The sequence below is a fragment of the Ceratotherium simum genome, chromosome 2 (genome assembly GCF_057802395.1).
Source record: "Ceratotherium simum simum isolate JZ-2026a chromosome 2, ASM5780239v1, whole genome shotgun sequence".
Taxonomy (NCBI): domain Eukaryota; kingdom Metazoa; phylum Chordata; class Mammalia; order Perissodactyla; family Rhinocerotidae; genus Ceratotherium; species Ceratotherium simum.
In genome coordinates this window covers 44,362,991-44,377,910 of record NC_141901.1, presented here as the reverse complement: position 1 = coordinate 44,377,910, position 14,920 = coordinate 44,362,991, and the positions used below count along the sequence as shown (strand labels likewise).

General features: G+C 45.7%; 1 protein-coding gene and 1 long non-coding RNA gene across 3 annotated transcripts; one reads left to right on the top strand and one right to left on the bottom strand.

Moving 5' to 3' along the window:
* Positions 1 to 744: 744 nt before the first annotated feature.
* On the bottom strand, positions 745 to 10,867 carry S100A10 (S100 calcium binding protein A10). Its single transcript, XM_004436035.2, has 3 exons — positions 10,760 to 10,867; positions 4,150 to 4,302; positions 745 to 1,157 (listed from the first exon to the last, which is right to left on the bottom strand). Exons 2-3 carry the CDS (start codon positions 4,279 to 4,281, stop codon positions 996 to 998), a joined length of 294 nt encoding a protein of 97 aa, XP_004436092.1. The 5' UTR covers positions 4,282 to 4,302; positions 10,760 to 10,867; the 3' UTR covers positions 745 to 995.
* An 81-nt stretch (positions 10,868 to 10,948) lies between these two features.
* Positions 10,949 to 14,352, top strand: LOC147917945 (uncharacterized). 2 transcript variants are annotated; one of them, XR_015555068.1, is made up of 2 exons: positions 10,949 to 11,205; positions 13,152 to 14,352. It is a non-coding gene; the product is annotated as an uncharacterized LOC147917945 (long non-coding RNA). The 2 variants fall into 2 exon arrangements; XR_015555067.1 differs by having other exon boundaries at positions 10,949 to 11,231.
* The last annotated feature ends 568 nt before the right edge of the window (positions 14,353 to 14,920 follow it).

Sequence of the window (14,920 nt, the reverse complement as noted above, 5' to 3'; positions counted from 1 at the left end):
AGAGTTATGTTGATGTGTCCAATCATAAAACTAAATGTTTCCATCTTCGTTGACCTATTTAATTGGAACCATTTCATGTGCCAATTCATATATCATCTCTCCATAAAAATATAGAGTATTGTGTTATTAATAAACATATAGCATGTAATGCGTATATGCTGATACTTATAACAGGCAGAGAGGGCTGGGAGAATCAGTGCTGGCACTTCATTTTCAACAGGAAAGCACTACCCCTTTATACAAGTCACGCTAGCCTCTTTCCTGACATCCCGCTACAATCATGACATCTCATGACAACTCAATAAATGTTAATGTGATGTTATTACTGAAGCGCCACACTAGACTCGCCTTTTTTGATTAGTGCTCTTATAGACTTATTTTTACCCTAGTTTGCTGAAACTTTCCTATGAAAAATGGACTCGGACATCTCAGGCATCCTAAGTGCTGGTTAGAAAGGCACTGATTTAACTGGGCAAGACTGTGCTCAATAATTATAATTAGAATATATTCCTGAAGTGCCATCTCGCAATCCTTGGAGTTTTGGTCTTTCAGCTAGACATAGCTACAAAGGCAGATCAGTTAGAGAAGGCAGACTCCAAGCCTGCATGGAGAGTGCTGTCCCATTTTGCCGGTTCTGTGGAAAGAGTTCTGCCGTGTGCTGGCTGCCCAAGGGCATGTGGGCTCTTCGTGAAATGAAACAGGGAACAAGTATTTCTGAAGAAGGAATAAACATTCTGTCTCCAATTAGGAACTAAAAAAGGAATTTGTTTATTGAGGGCAAGAGGATGCAAGCAATATAAAAATCAAAAGCTCATCTGGCTTTAACTAACTTTTCTTTGTGGGCCTGTCGAATGGGAATGGATTCTCTTTGTACATTTTCTAAGGGTCCCAATCTGCTCAGGAAATCCTTACACAGGGGGAAGCTGCGGGGCAGATTCCTTAAGCGACCCTTTGCCAGAACTCTTATCAGGGTGAGAGGAATTGCTCAATGCTGCCTACTTTTTTCCCTTCTGCTTCATGTGTACTACAAAATAGTCATTGCACGCAATGGTGAGCCCAGCAATTAGCGAAAAGAAGCTCTGGAAGCCCACTTTGCCATCTCGGCACTGATCCAGGTCCTTCATTATTTTGTCCACAGCCAGAGGGTCTTTTTGATTCTGAAAAAAATAACAAGGCAAGAATTATCAGTCAATGGTTTCAATGATGAGCTTCTTTGAGTTGTACTGCTGACAACCATATATATATATATATATAATCTCCCAATTATTTAAACTCTTCTTTTAGATCATAAGTGACCTTTGGAGGTCATCTAAATGTATTTTTCTACCTTGAGGGAGCATTTCACTAAATTCACATTTAGTTTAAGTAGGAAAGAGCTTTCCACGGCATTCTTGCATATAAGTATAGGGACCTTAGAAATGGCCTATTAAGATTCCATGCCAGAGAAGGTAGACTCAGGCCTCCTAATTCTCAGCCCACTGCTCTTGCCACTTCGAACTCAGCATGGCCTTCTGACTTGCTTTGCTTCCAGTTCAACTGTTTCCACAATTTTCAAAGTCACAAGATTCTGCCTAAGAATGACCTAAATTCCCCATTTTGTAGTTTAAGCTTACATTCTCTTAAGAAACTTTTATTCCTGATAGCATGGTCAAATCCTTTAAAAAGGAAACTCTTTATGAAAAGATCTCATAAGATTATTTAGGGAGTAAGTTTCAGATCATTGTCCTATGAATTTTAAAGAGGTGCTAATGATGCCACGGGGTGTGTTAGGTTTGGAGAGGAGGGATACAGGACCCCCATTTCTCCTCATTTCTTGGCACAGCTGAGGCCAAGCTAGTGTGGCTTCATGTCATATTAGCCATGTGACCTTGAGTAAGTCATACAGCTTAGTGGGCCTTCGTGTATCACTATGAATTGTTCACGTGATGGACCAAAGAATGTCTCTAAGATCGCTTCCATTCTTTATGAGTTGGTAAATCTGTGCCATCCTCTACTCTTCTTTGCTGGATGTTTTACACTGGATGGGCTTCAAAAGCGGTATGTGTGATGGAGGCATAAACTCCCCATGACTCTCAATGTCTGGTACAAATGTGTGGAACCGAGGCAGGTGGGCAGGATCCCCTTTGCTTTTTCTTTCATCTTGCTTCCGTGGTGATTGGCTTGATCATTCCTTTTCCTAGTGATGGTGGTTAGAAGTGGGAATGTGTGGCTTCTCCTATAGGGTCCATACCATCAACCAGGGAGGGAAATATGGCCCCCTAGAGGTGTGAAAGGGCTCAGGTAAAGTATTTAGGAATTCCACTGATTGTATACACGAGTGAGGGAACTGACACTCAGTGTCTCAAGGGTGCTAGATGTTTACAAATTGCACTCAGAAATCCCTTAAGGCAGCAGCATTTTCTACGTGAGGACTGCAAATTCCTGCCCTCGGCAATCAACTAAAACCTGCTCTATGCAGCTACCTCCCCTTTTGGTGGGTTTCAGTTAATTCTGGCCTCACCCCCAGCTTCCTGGCTGTGGTCAGAAGGAGTAAAATTTGGATGACAGAAGGGGTCAACTTTAGAAACAAAATGCTCTGTCAATGCAGCGAGTGTGGGTGTGCCTGGAATTACACCCCCACGCCTGGAATAAATTACACTGCTACGGTCAGTACTCTGTGCTACAGATACCCTTTATGTTTCTCATGCCGCAAAGCCTTTAGGGAGGAAGGGTCTGTGTTTCATGTGATATTCATCATCCCAGCTTCTAAATTATGCAACAACACAATTAACGAGCGTTTAGTATACCGAGAACGCCTTTGCTCATGTGATGGGCAGGCTTACAATGAGCACATTTTGTCCTTGCGTTTTATGCTTGTCTGGAAGGATCACCGAAAGTGAAAGCGACTTGGAGAGAATCATGTCCAGCCCTCTCATTTTACAGAGGAGGGAACTGAGGCCCCAAAAGCTGAAGCAACCTGCCCAGTGTTAGTTATGGCAGAGTCAGATCTAACTCCTGGTCTGGGGCTACATCATAGGACTGCACAAAAGCAGAGTAACAGTATATTCTAACACATTCTGGGACCGCATTGTGGTAACTGCAGCTCTGAGAGACTAGTCAGGCTATTTATATCTGTTTATTTAACTGGTATTGATGACAAGTAAATCATAGTGTACTACAAAACCCCATGTTCACTGACTCGGGAGTCAGGAGCTTGACTAATGTGCTATTTGCCAGGAAGATGACAAGAGGCAGGATCCAGCCTTTTACCATCATCTCCCTTCTCCCTTTAGAGGCTAACACATTATTCCACACCAAGCACAGTAACAATCCTTTCAAGTGACTCCAGTTGTGGCAGGGAAAGAAGGGCTTGCATTTCAATCTAATATTTTGTCAAGCAATGTTTTCACCTTTGGTGAAATGCAATGACCATCTCTTGAGGGCCTACATGTAAAAGGACAACTGTGCCTTGTGGCCTAATGTTCTGAGTGATGTATCTGAGCTGACGGCAGAGTCCTCTTCTAGTCTTCACAGACCCCTCAGTCTGCCAAAGGTGAGGCATAAACTCAAGCTGTGCTCCTGTGTTCTCACAGCATTTTCAATGTGAAAAGCAGTTATTTCTGGAGTGACACTTGGCTCTTATTCAGCAGATGCTTGACACCCTTCTTTAGATCAGAATTGGAAAAGATTTTTAAAAGCCTTTATCTGAAGGGATTTAAGAAGGGAGATTGAAGTTGCTCAAAGTGGATGTGACCAAGATGTGGCATCTCCAACACCAGGTTTACAGACCTGAGGACAACCAGGCAGCCTGGTTGATGACTCTCTGGTGAAAGGCCTTCTTTCCTGCAACTCTGTCTCAATGGACAAAGATGACACCAGATGGAATCTTTCTACCAAACACCTCATACTGTGGTTATTTGTGTGTAGTCTTATTTCACCTCCAAACTGTCAGCTCCTTGAGGGCAGGGGCTGTGTCTTCTTTACCTTCTGTTTCCCCTACAGTATCTTACAAACAGTAGGCACTCAATAATGTTTAATAAATAAATGAATGAAAACACATTTCTTATAGTGACCTTCCCAGGGAAGGGATGGAAAGAGGAAAGGAAAGGAACCAGGGCCTAGAAGCATTGGCGTTTATGTCTGGTTCTTTCTGATCCTTTCAATACTTACTTCCAAAAATCCAGGGAACTCCTTTTCCATGAGTACTCTTAGGTCCTCCTTTGTTAAGTAACCTTTATCCCCAGCAAATTTGTGAAATGTGAACATCATGGTTTCCATGGCATGTTCCATTTGAGACGGCATTTTGGAGAGATCTGTTGAAACCTGTTAAAGGATGTAAAGAAACAGAGTTCACATTAACTTTTAAGCCACATATATTATCAGTCTTTTGAGGATAATTGGAAGGAGTATGATTAGATCATCCATTTAATCCTTTCCTGCTCTAAAATTCAATGGATCTAAGGACCAGTTCACCACAGGTGTTGGGCCTCCTGCTGTTGGAAATAGGCAGCTCAGGTAGTGGTGCTCTGAGTGAGTTTGTCTAGTTGCCCACTAATTCTACATAAATCACCTAATGAGAATAAAAACTCTCATCATTTGGAAAAGCAAGATCAGTGTCCCTCTTTTTAACTGACAAAGCACCTACTGAAAGAACAGATGTTTGATCATTTCTCTTGGTGCTGGTAAATGGGACTCTTACATATGACTGAATACCAACAACTCACACAGTCAAGCCTGGTTAACATAAAAACTTCAACCCTCCAAGCTTAACTAGGTAACCTGGTTCAGTCTAATTCTAGGGTTTAGAAATCTGCTTACAAATGAATTTTGTCTGCTGAGCATGTATTCTTTACTAAAGTTCAGAATTTGTTATTGATTACAACAAAGATATTTGCATCTTTGTAAGTAAAATGCAGTTGCTTTACCCAAATAAAAGCTACCTAAAGCATATTATCTAGTTCCTTGAAAAGGAAACAGTAACAGTATATCCTAAGGCATTTGGGGGCCTGATATATTTTTGGCAGCACTAGACAGAAGAGCTACTCTCACAGTCTGGGATGCAGTGAAAGAGCAAGAGCTTTTCATCATGAAGAGTTTAAAAGAAAGGAAAGGAAACATGTCAGATCATTATATTCATGTATAATCATCTGAGGGCATATTGTCTCATCAAGACCCAGTGCCTGCTACTTAATAGGAGCTCAATGGATTTTCGCTTAATTAGAAGGCATGCTTTGGCCAGAACCGAGTAGCTTTGGCTAACATCACCTAAATTCACTACTGGATAGGAAACAGGTGAACTTGAATGACGACTGTAATATACTACTCCAAAAAAAAAAAAAAAAAAATCAGAAGACTAGGTTTTGAGCACAGGTTGAAGGAGAGGCTGGCACCTTCCCCTGCTGAAGAATGCCAACAGGAACCTGAGATATGCTTTCAGTTTGCTTCCCGCTGCCGACAGATGAGCGTTCAACGTGGATCCCTAAATGCTATCTTTTAGAGAGGAGAAGGTGGAGTTGGTGAACAGGAGGATTGAGCAATCACACTTAAGAATAGTAAATGATACCCCTTAATCCCCAGAAAAGTACAGGAACCAGCATGCCAAAGAATGTGCTACTCTAGAGATGCTATAAACCAGAACCTGGTATGATTCATCTGGAAGACAGTTCTCTTGGAGAGAGCAGCAAATTAATGCTTCAAGATCCACCATGAGATGAATTCCAGGGGAACCACACCCTTTCCCCTCTCTTCCTACACAGCTGGGATCTGGCTCATCCCGCATCCCCCATATGGTTTCAGATGGCAGTGGGCTTAGCGGGAGTCAGCCTTGCCTGGATTGGTTCTGGCATAACAGCAGCTGAAGAGAACTGAACTGAGCGAGTCACCTATGGAAGAAGGATGTGGGATCCCATCCCAGTTCTGAAACAACTCAGGAAAGGAGTCAGCCGCCACAGAGGTTTAAAAATACCTGTGCCCAAGCTCAGAGCTGCAGAGCACTCCAAGACCAATTCCTAAAGATCCCAGAAACTGGAACTGGCTATGGGACAAGTAGTTCACTTTCTTCACAGGGCAAAGCAGAGGGAAGTGCAGTGCAAAGCCAGAGAAGAAAGAAAGGGAATGCAGTGGGGTAAGGAGCCCTAAAATAGGAAAATAGGCTAATTTAGGAACATCTAAGAAATACGAGTTGTAAGCTGAGGAAATCCTGGCCACCTTTGAATATCTTCTTCAAGAGAGTGAGGCCAGCCTGACCTGAGTGAGCGCTCAGGTCTCAGGCCACTCCAATCCCACTCCTCCTTGTCCGGCTCATTATGAAGTGATGGAGCTTTCCTCTCTGAAGCCACATCCCTGCCCCTCTGGATCCTCCTCCACTCCTCCCCCTCACTATTTTATTCAGCAAATTGGTTGTGAATACAGCAGCCAGCTGCCTCCCTATTTGTCCGGTAGACCTTTTGCAATAAGAATGCAGAACAGGGGTAGCCAGGAGATCTAAGGTCGTGAAGGTGAAAATATGGTTGAAAACCAGAGATGTCCACCGTCTCATCAGTAACCAGGGCCCCAGAAGTCACTGACCAGGGCCACGAGCAAGTTATTCTGTTTTGAAGGAGGAGCCAGAGCACTGGTTTTAAAGTAAGACGAAGGAAAAGGGGAAAATGTTGTGATTAAAACTGTTCTCTTGGCTAGTGGCTGAATCATGTAGCTCTTCTCCAAGTGCAGCGGTTGCCCCACTGAGTCAGCCCTGCCCGGCCTGGCCCTCCCGTCTTGGGTGGGGCCGCCTGGGCCGGGCTGACTGCAGCGCTGACTGTTGGTTGCTAAAGCAGCAGTCCAGGGACTTGAATCTGGCGTTTCCATCTCCCCAGCCATCCAACAGGCTCCACAGCCGGGCAGAGGTCGGATACCCTTTGGAGGGCCCTGGGGGTGGGGCTGAGAGGCAGCAGCATTCTCTCTGTGCCCCAGACGACTTACTCCTGCACCTGAAACACTCAATCCATTTAATCATTTATCTGTCTGTCTCTCTATCTTAGACTGAAGCTCTAGATTAATAACTGTGAGTTATCCTGTTTTATCCATGAACCACTAAATAAGTGTTTGCTAAAGGAGCAAATAAATGAATCAAACAATCCCCTTGGCAGGAGCTGAGGTGCAGGTGTGATTACCGAGGTCTGGGCTGAAAACCTTGTAGCTTAGAGCTCAGCGGGAGGATGTGAGAGCTGGGAAGGGCCAGGAAAGGGGCCGCCTCTGAATGGAACAGTAGAGTACAGAGGAAAGCACATTCCATAAGCAGAGGGAAAAATATGTGTCCTGCTAAACAGGTCTGGTCAGACCCTGACCTGACTTCTCTCTCTCTCTTCTCACTCTTGTTGTTTCCTGGTGTTTTGGTTCATCCCACTTTCTACTCCACGCTTCTCTAGCTCTGTGAGCTCCACAGAATGTAACTACCTCATTGTTCACTCATCTTTCATTGAATCATTTTATTCTGACGTCTGTAAATCCCCTATACATGTTTGCCTGGGCAACAGGTCTTAAGAGTGGAGGCTCGGAAGTCTATAATCTTTCTCTGTGTGTTTTCCCAACTGAAAAAATTCTGGACTCCACAAATTTAGTCACAGTGGTGGGAATTCAATTTTCCATTTTTGGTTCTCCTACACTAAGCAACTACTTTGCATGACCTGATCATGGCATTAGGCACACTCGCTCACGAGCGCAAACACACACACACACACACACACACACACTCCATGGTGCTTGCCTTTGAGGAGTTCACCAGCTAATGGCATACTATTTAAAAATATGTCCTGAATTCTACTTAACTGTGTTTCTATTTCTTTCCCCTCTAGACTAGGGACTCCTTGAGCAGGGTCCCAGTAGCTAGCGCACTGCCCTTATAGCGCCTGCTCAATGAATTGGTAAGAATGAAACTGACAATAATGTAAATTTTGATCCTCCTGGGAGTAGCAGGGAAGCAGGAGGCCTCCTTAGAAAAGTGTCTGCTCCTGAGCAGTCCCAAATGTTTGCTCTGGACCCACGCCCAGATCCAGGCCGTAATTTCAAAAAGGACACTTCTAAAGAGCAAGAGGTCTGATTTACTTTGCTCTTCTGTGTCTTGTCCATACCCTAGTTTTCTTACAGCCCACCCAGAAAATAACTGGCAGGGTGTCAGTAAAAACAAACATCTGTTATTTAAAATGTGTTTGAGGTTTCCTTCCTTTTGCTTTAGCGATTTTAAGATGAAGAAAACATTTTTTTGGAGGGGAAAATTGAACCCAGAAGGCATTCTTGAATTTGATCCCTAAAGACAATTCAGAGAAAATGAGTTGAGGCAACGGATCTGGATCCAGGTTGTCTCTCCCACCTTTCAGCAAACATAAAATTTGCCCACTAAAAACGTGGGCAGCAAAGGAAAAGTTTCAGATGCAATCCAATAGGAAGAAAAAACTCAAAAGACTTCTCTACCCCAACGGAGTATATCCATTTTTCCTTGGAGTTGTCAGGCATCAGCCGGAATTGGCAAACAATAGCCACTGTGAGAACTGCTATTAAAGCCATTGGTGGGTCAGGTGGTAGTTATTTCTTGAAAGGGCTAGGAAGTGCTGAAAATTGTTAAAAATAAGTAAATTCATTCTTTTTACTTTTGATGTGAGATTCCTAAATTGTTGAGTCCCAGGAAAATGAGAAGCTTAAGAAAGATCCTAAAACTTCAGTCCAGTTCTCCCAGCACTCTGAGTGCTAATTTATACATTATAACCCTGAAAGAATTCCATTGTTCCCTCAACTTTAATAGACTGGACTGTGTCCAAGGCCATACCAAGTGGGTAGTGCTCTAAAAAAGTCACATTTTTGGAACTGTCAGTGGAAAGCAGGGAGGCACCCAGTCTCAGCTCTACTCAGCCCAAGACTTAACATCACTGGGTAGCTGCTTGTGGGGCTAGCCTGAGTCCAGATATGGGAGGAAAAGGCCCATCTGATTGTATGCAGGAAAAGCCAGGGAAGAGCATCACCTAGAAATCAAAATGCTTTATGCCCAGCAGACCCTCAAGAAAATATCAAGAACTGAAATAAGAAACTCCATATGGTAGATCAAGGACCACGATGAAGAAAGTAGCTTCTGGCTATCAAGGAAGGCATATACTATTGAGAAGAGATGATTAAGTAGACACTGGATAAGAACCTGTGGGGGCAGGGCTGATGAAGAAATTTCAAATGAGTTATATGAACTCATTCCTGCCCCAATCCCTGGCGCTATCTTTTGCAATTTGCTGAAACACGTTGGAGGCAAAGATCACTGACACGGTGTTTCCATGAGCCTGGCCTCACCTGAAGTGCAGGATATAAAAATCCACTTGGTTGAAACACAAGCTGCAGGGGAAAAAAATCTGCAGCAGTGCAAACCTCTTAACGGAAAAGCAACCTCCCAAGTAAAGCTGAGGCAATCCGCCAGCAGGCACACTGGCTGATAACCCAGCAGCGGTCTCACCAAGGCCCTGACAATCTAACTGCTGCCCTCACCCACAGTTCAGTCAAGAAACCTCTCCTTCAGATTGCCGGCCAGTTCTGGTGTGACTCACTTCCTCTTGGAAAATGCCCTCTAAGATGGCACAGTTCCCCTTTTCCTTTAGGGAGCATTCTGTCTGAACCATCTGCAGAGAGAATCTGGAGCCATCAGGGCCACACCCACATGGTCTCACAGCTGAGTCACAGGCCTCCACTAGGAGAATCTGGGAGCCCTTTTTGTGCTAACCACGCCCTGCAGAATGCTTCCAGCTCCCCAAGGGAGGGAAGGGGGGTGTGCTTAATGTATTCCAGAGTCTGGCCTAGGGCTCTTTGTAGCTGGTCCGTAGCTGCTCCACTTTCCTCACCACCCCCACCCAACATGGCAGCATCCCGGTTTCAGTTAGGTGGAGACCAGCTGGGGCTGGGGAGCGCCATTCCTTTAGCCAACTCAAGTTGTGACCAGGTACCAACAGCACGTCTCTCTCTGTCTCATTGCACTGGGCCAGATTAATCTAGTTTGGAAGATCCTTCACCAAGCCTCCTCTTCCCCTATCTCTTTATAGTTCCACTAGTTTGATTAAGGTAGCAAGAAGGGAACCCTTTCAATAGGGAAATCACTTCGCATAGTGCCCTCTCCCCCACTGCCCCCTAGCAAAACTGCTTTATAAAGAAAACAAATATATCTTCCTCCCTGGGCAGTAAGAACCTTCCTTTCTAGCAGACAAACAACAGGAAGCCCAACCTGAAGCCTGTGGGCGAGGGACTGAGAAGTGTCCCTTAGGAAGGGAATCCGCCAGCTGCCAACCCGCCCTGCCCTCCACATGCCTGCTCGGGCCGTCCAGCTAGGAGGGTGGGAACATCTGGGCGGAGGTCAGCCTGCAGCCAGAGCCCACAAAGCAACATGCCGGCGAGGACGCGGGAGAGACGTGGGGGTTCGGATAACTCGGGAGACTAATCCAAAGTAGGAAAGTGGGAGTAAAGAAAATTAAACAGGGAGGAGAAAGCAGATCGCAGGGCACCATCGCCCAGGTCCTGCAGGAAAGGACAAGTGTCCCGTCCTCCCGTCCGCGAGGATCTAGGGAGGGGTCGCGCCGGGCCGGACAGGGGTGCGCTCGCCTCGCCTGGATGTAGCCCAGAGCGCGGAGCAGCGGATACCCCTCAGCCGCCCCCCGCCCAGAACCGCCGGCGCCCGACCACCCCGCGAGGCCGGCCCGGTGGGCCAGAGCAGCCGATGTTCCCGCCGAGCACCGGGTCCGGGGCTGGAGACAGCCCGGGGTCGGCGAGCAGAACTCACCTTGGCCGGAGGCGCAACGCAGACACTCGGCGGCTGGGACGCGCGGCCAGTGAAGAGAGCGCGGCGGGCAGGGCGCTTTAGTACGTGGGGGTGGGGGGAGGCGGGAGGAGCCTGGGCCGGTGTCGGGGCCTCGGCTCACCCCACCCCTTCTCCTCCCTCCTCTTCCTGCCCCCACCCCCCACATGGGCGCAGCGCGCACACCCTGCTCTCTGTGAGGCTGTGCAGAGAGGAGCCTCGCTCCTGGCCTCCCCCCGCCCCCAGTGAGAGCTTTACAGGACGTGTTGTAAACTTCTCTGCCTACTGGAATGCTCTCGTACAGTTCAGGACATCCCTCCGCACCCTCGGCCGTGCCCTTCCTCTCGGGTTTGGTTTTAGAAAGTGAGTGAGTGTGGAAATCAAAGAATCCAGACGTTCTGCGGGTGGGGCTCGCTGGCCCGGAACCAGATGTAAGCGGCTCTTCGGTAACCTACAGGTCTTGGAATTTCTGTTTTCTAGATGACACTGCAGGGAGGGGGCACGTGGAGTGCTAACGACCGCGCGGGCGTCAGGCTGGGTTGTGCTCAGATTAGGCCCTAGGAGGTCGGTACGGAGGGGCTTCGCGGCCTGCGCCCGCGGGTCCGCGGGCATCTGGAATAAGCCGAGGTCCCTGCCCCCGCCTGTCCCGCGGGCTTGGGGCAGAGAGGGTGCAGTTCGGCTTGTCAGCTCGAGGGCGTTACAAACCCTCTGTTGACCAGGGATTTACCACTCTTGTGTATGGCTTCACTTGGTCGATAGTTCAGCTTCAGTTGTGGTTGATACTGTTAAAACCGAAGATTCAAACCCTGCTTCTTTCTGTCCTGTACTTCGCCTGTTTGGTCCTTTAGAAGAAATTTCTGGAAGAAATTTAGAGACTACCTAAGTGTTTCCTAGCGGATGGTATTCCCCTTTCCCTCTTGACATTTATTTTAATTGTGGTTTAGGGTTAAATGCAAACTACTAGCAGCTGTTGGTGGAAATGGGCCCAGTCCCAAGTCCTGGGTTTTCCTTTGTTCCCAGGGGAGGTCCTCAGAGGAGTGAGTGATCCCGAAGGAATGAGCAGACTCAGGGAATCCTCCAAGTGTCACCATGTGACTACTCTTGGCTCTTGCCAGGAAAACCCAACTTGGATTTCAGCTCTCACTCCCGCTGAGTTCCTGCGACCTTGGTGCTGACTGTTCTGGGGGCAGTTCTTCAAACTCTTCCCATATGCTTCCCAAGTTCTTCCCAGGCCCCAGGTTGCAGTCAAGAGTGGAGAAAATCCTGGATCCCTTTATTCCCAGGGAAGATGCAACTGGATTTAGAGTGACAACGCCTGAGTTTATATACTCCTGCTTATTTGATTTCATTTGATTCACAAACCTTTAGGAATGCTTAGTGTGTGCTAGGCCCTGGGGATTCAGAGGTTAAAGAATCAGTCTCTTCCCTCAAAGAGCTTCAAGTCTTGTTGGGAGAAAGATAAGTAAACAATTAAAACCCAGCATGCTCAGTGAATGGTAGAGGACACTATCAGACATTATAAGAACGTTGAGGAGGGGCCTGCAAGTCCCCTTGGAGTGGTCACAGAACTATTCCTGGAGGAGGCAACATTTGATAGATGCTTTAAAAATAACAATGACACTCTTGCCTTTTAAATCTGATTGTAAAAAAGCTTACATTCTTATTGTAGAAGGTTTGGAAAATATGGCAATGTATAAAAAAGAAAATACAATTATTTATAAACCCGTGAACCAAAGATGAACACTTTTATGTCTTTCCTTCTAAGTCTTTTCATGCATATATAATATATATTTACATAACTTGGGGACTTGGGGGAAAATTATTATTATTTTTTGAAAATTGAACCAAAAGGGCATTCTTGAATTTGATCCCTAAAGAGAATTCAGAGAAAATGAGTTGAGGCAACAGACCTGGATCCAGGTTGTCTCTCCCACCTTTCAGCAAACATAAAATTTGCCCACTAAAAAAGTGGGCAGCAAAGGAAAAGTTCCAGATGCAATCCAATAGGAAGAAAAAACTCAGAAGCCTTCTCTACCCCAACGGAGTATATCCATTTTTCCTTGGAGTTGTCAGGCATCAGCCAGAATTGGCAAACAATAGTCATTGTGACAACTGCTATTAAAGCCATTGGCGGGTCAGGTGGTAGTTATTTAGTGAAAGGGCTAGGAAGTGCTGAAAATTGTTAAAAATAAGTAAATTCATTCTTTTTACTTTTGATGTGAGATTCCTAAGTTGTGATCACACTGATTATAAAATTACGTACAGTATTCTATTTTCATCCTGTAATGCTTTATCTTGACTATTTTCTGTCAAATATTTATCAAGAGCATGAGTGTTCATTCATTTATTCATTATTATTGTTTTTTTCATTGAACAGGTAACTATTCAACTACACTGTAGCTTCTCTACTCTTCTCCAGCCTGCCAGCCAGACTCTAGGGCTCCCAGGCCCTACTGGCTGCAGCTCCACAAGATGGAAGAGACCTGGGTTTCTGAAACACTGTGCTAAGTGCTGTGGATATAGTGGTGACAATGGTCAGCATGATGGACATTATCCCTGCCCTCTTGTGGCGTTTTATAACTCTGTGTACCGATAGGTCAAGAAAGCTCTAAGTACCTGCCATGCCAATACTCTCTCTCTAGGAGAAGTGGTCCCAGGCAGTTCTTTCTCCAGAAAGTGGTATGCGTTGTAAACCACATGCACGTGGTGGAGCCAGCTCTGTTTCCCTAGTGACAACTGATGGGACCAGGGACCAGCATCTGAGTCAGAGCTGACCAACAAGGAGGTTGGGGTGGCAGAGGGTGAAGGAGAGATGTGTGGAGAGGAGCAGACTGAATGGCCATCAAAGGAATGGGCACAGAGGCCCAAGCCAGTATGGTCCCTGGACTGAAGATGAGGCAATGTTCAAGTTCTCCACCAGGCCTGTGATACACTCAGTGTACAAAAGGCCAGGAGCAGGAGGCATTGTTTTACTAATGAGGCACTATTGGGTATTTTCCCACTTCTCCATGTGGAAACAAAACCGTTACCCAATGGTTCTCAACTTTTTTGGGTTTGTGGCTGTAGCAAAGAGGGTGGATTGTCCACCAGAAATGTGTGTTCTTCCCGTCATAGTGTAGAAGTGTTGCTGGGAAGTGGCTGCTCAGCCAGGGATTGTGATCCTGGCAACTCTTGCACCTAGGTAAGACTCTGACTAGTCACCAACAGAATGGAACTGGAAGTGATGTGTCACTTGCAGGCCAAGGTGGTTAAGAGGTGACTGTTCCACATTCTTTCTCTCCATCTGCTGGACTCTGAGGCTCTAGGAGTGGAAGAGCCACAATTGGAAGGAGCTTGGGTCCCTGAATCACCAAGTGGAGGAAAACCACCAGCTGACCAGGAATGCCCTCATTGGACTAGTTATGTGAGTGAGGAAGAACCCCAGGATTTGGGGGTTTATTTGTTACGGCATAACTCTAACGAATAGAGTGGCATTCTTTTGATGCTAGTATTTCTGGCAGCACATTCAAAAGGATTAAGTTGCATGTATAGTATGTACTGGTAGGTCAATAAAGGTCAATTATACTGATCACACTTCAGCAACGTGTCAGTGTTTGAGTAGGATTTACTGCTCTGATCACTCTCTCTTAGATACTCATGGGGCAAAGTTCTCACAGGTCCTGGCAAGCAAGTTTCTTTGTGTGTATCAAGTCGTGCCCTGCACCACACAGAAACTGTGTGCAGCCTAGCTCAACATTCTGTCTGCCCAGACATGGCGTGAATAACAGTTGTAGCAAAAGGAAACTTTATCTGTCAATTACCAAGCCCTAGTAAGAGTCACAGCAGTACCCCATGGCACTTCTGTTGAGGACCACTGATTTACAGTTGCTTGGTCAATTCTTTTTGCTGGCAATCCAAAAAACAAAACAAAACAACAAACCCTCAAGGGTGGATATACTAGTACATCCTAAATAGGGAAATATAATTTATTAAATGTTCCCTATATTTTTTGAACATTTAGGTTGTTACCAGTTTTTTACTGTCATAAATAATAATTATGTATAAAAGGACTACTTTTGAATAAACATCTTTGCCCACATGTTTATTTCTTAGGGTAGAATCCTCTCAGGGGCTTTTGTTTGTCTGTTTATGTGGATCTTAAAGGAC

Excerpts from the sequence above, each read along its gene's own strand:
- S100A10 (XM_004436035.2), bottom strand. The coding sequence starts at position 4,281 with ATGCCGTCTCAAATGGAACATGCCATGGAAACCATGATGTTCACATTT. Across the intron at positions 1,158-4,149 it reads AGTTCCCTGGATTTTTGGAA|AATCAAAAAGACCCTCTGGC; the intron begins GTAAGTATTGAA and ends TATTTTTTTCAG.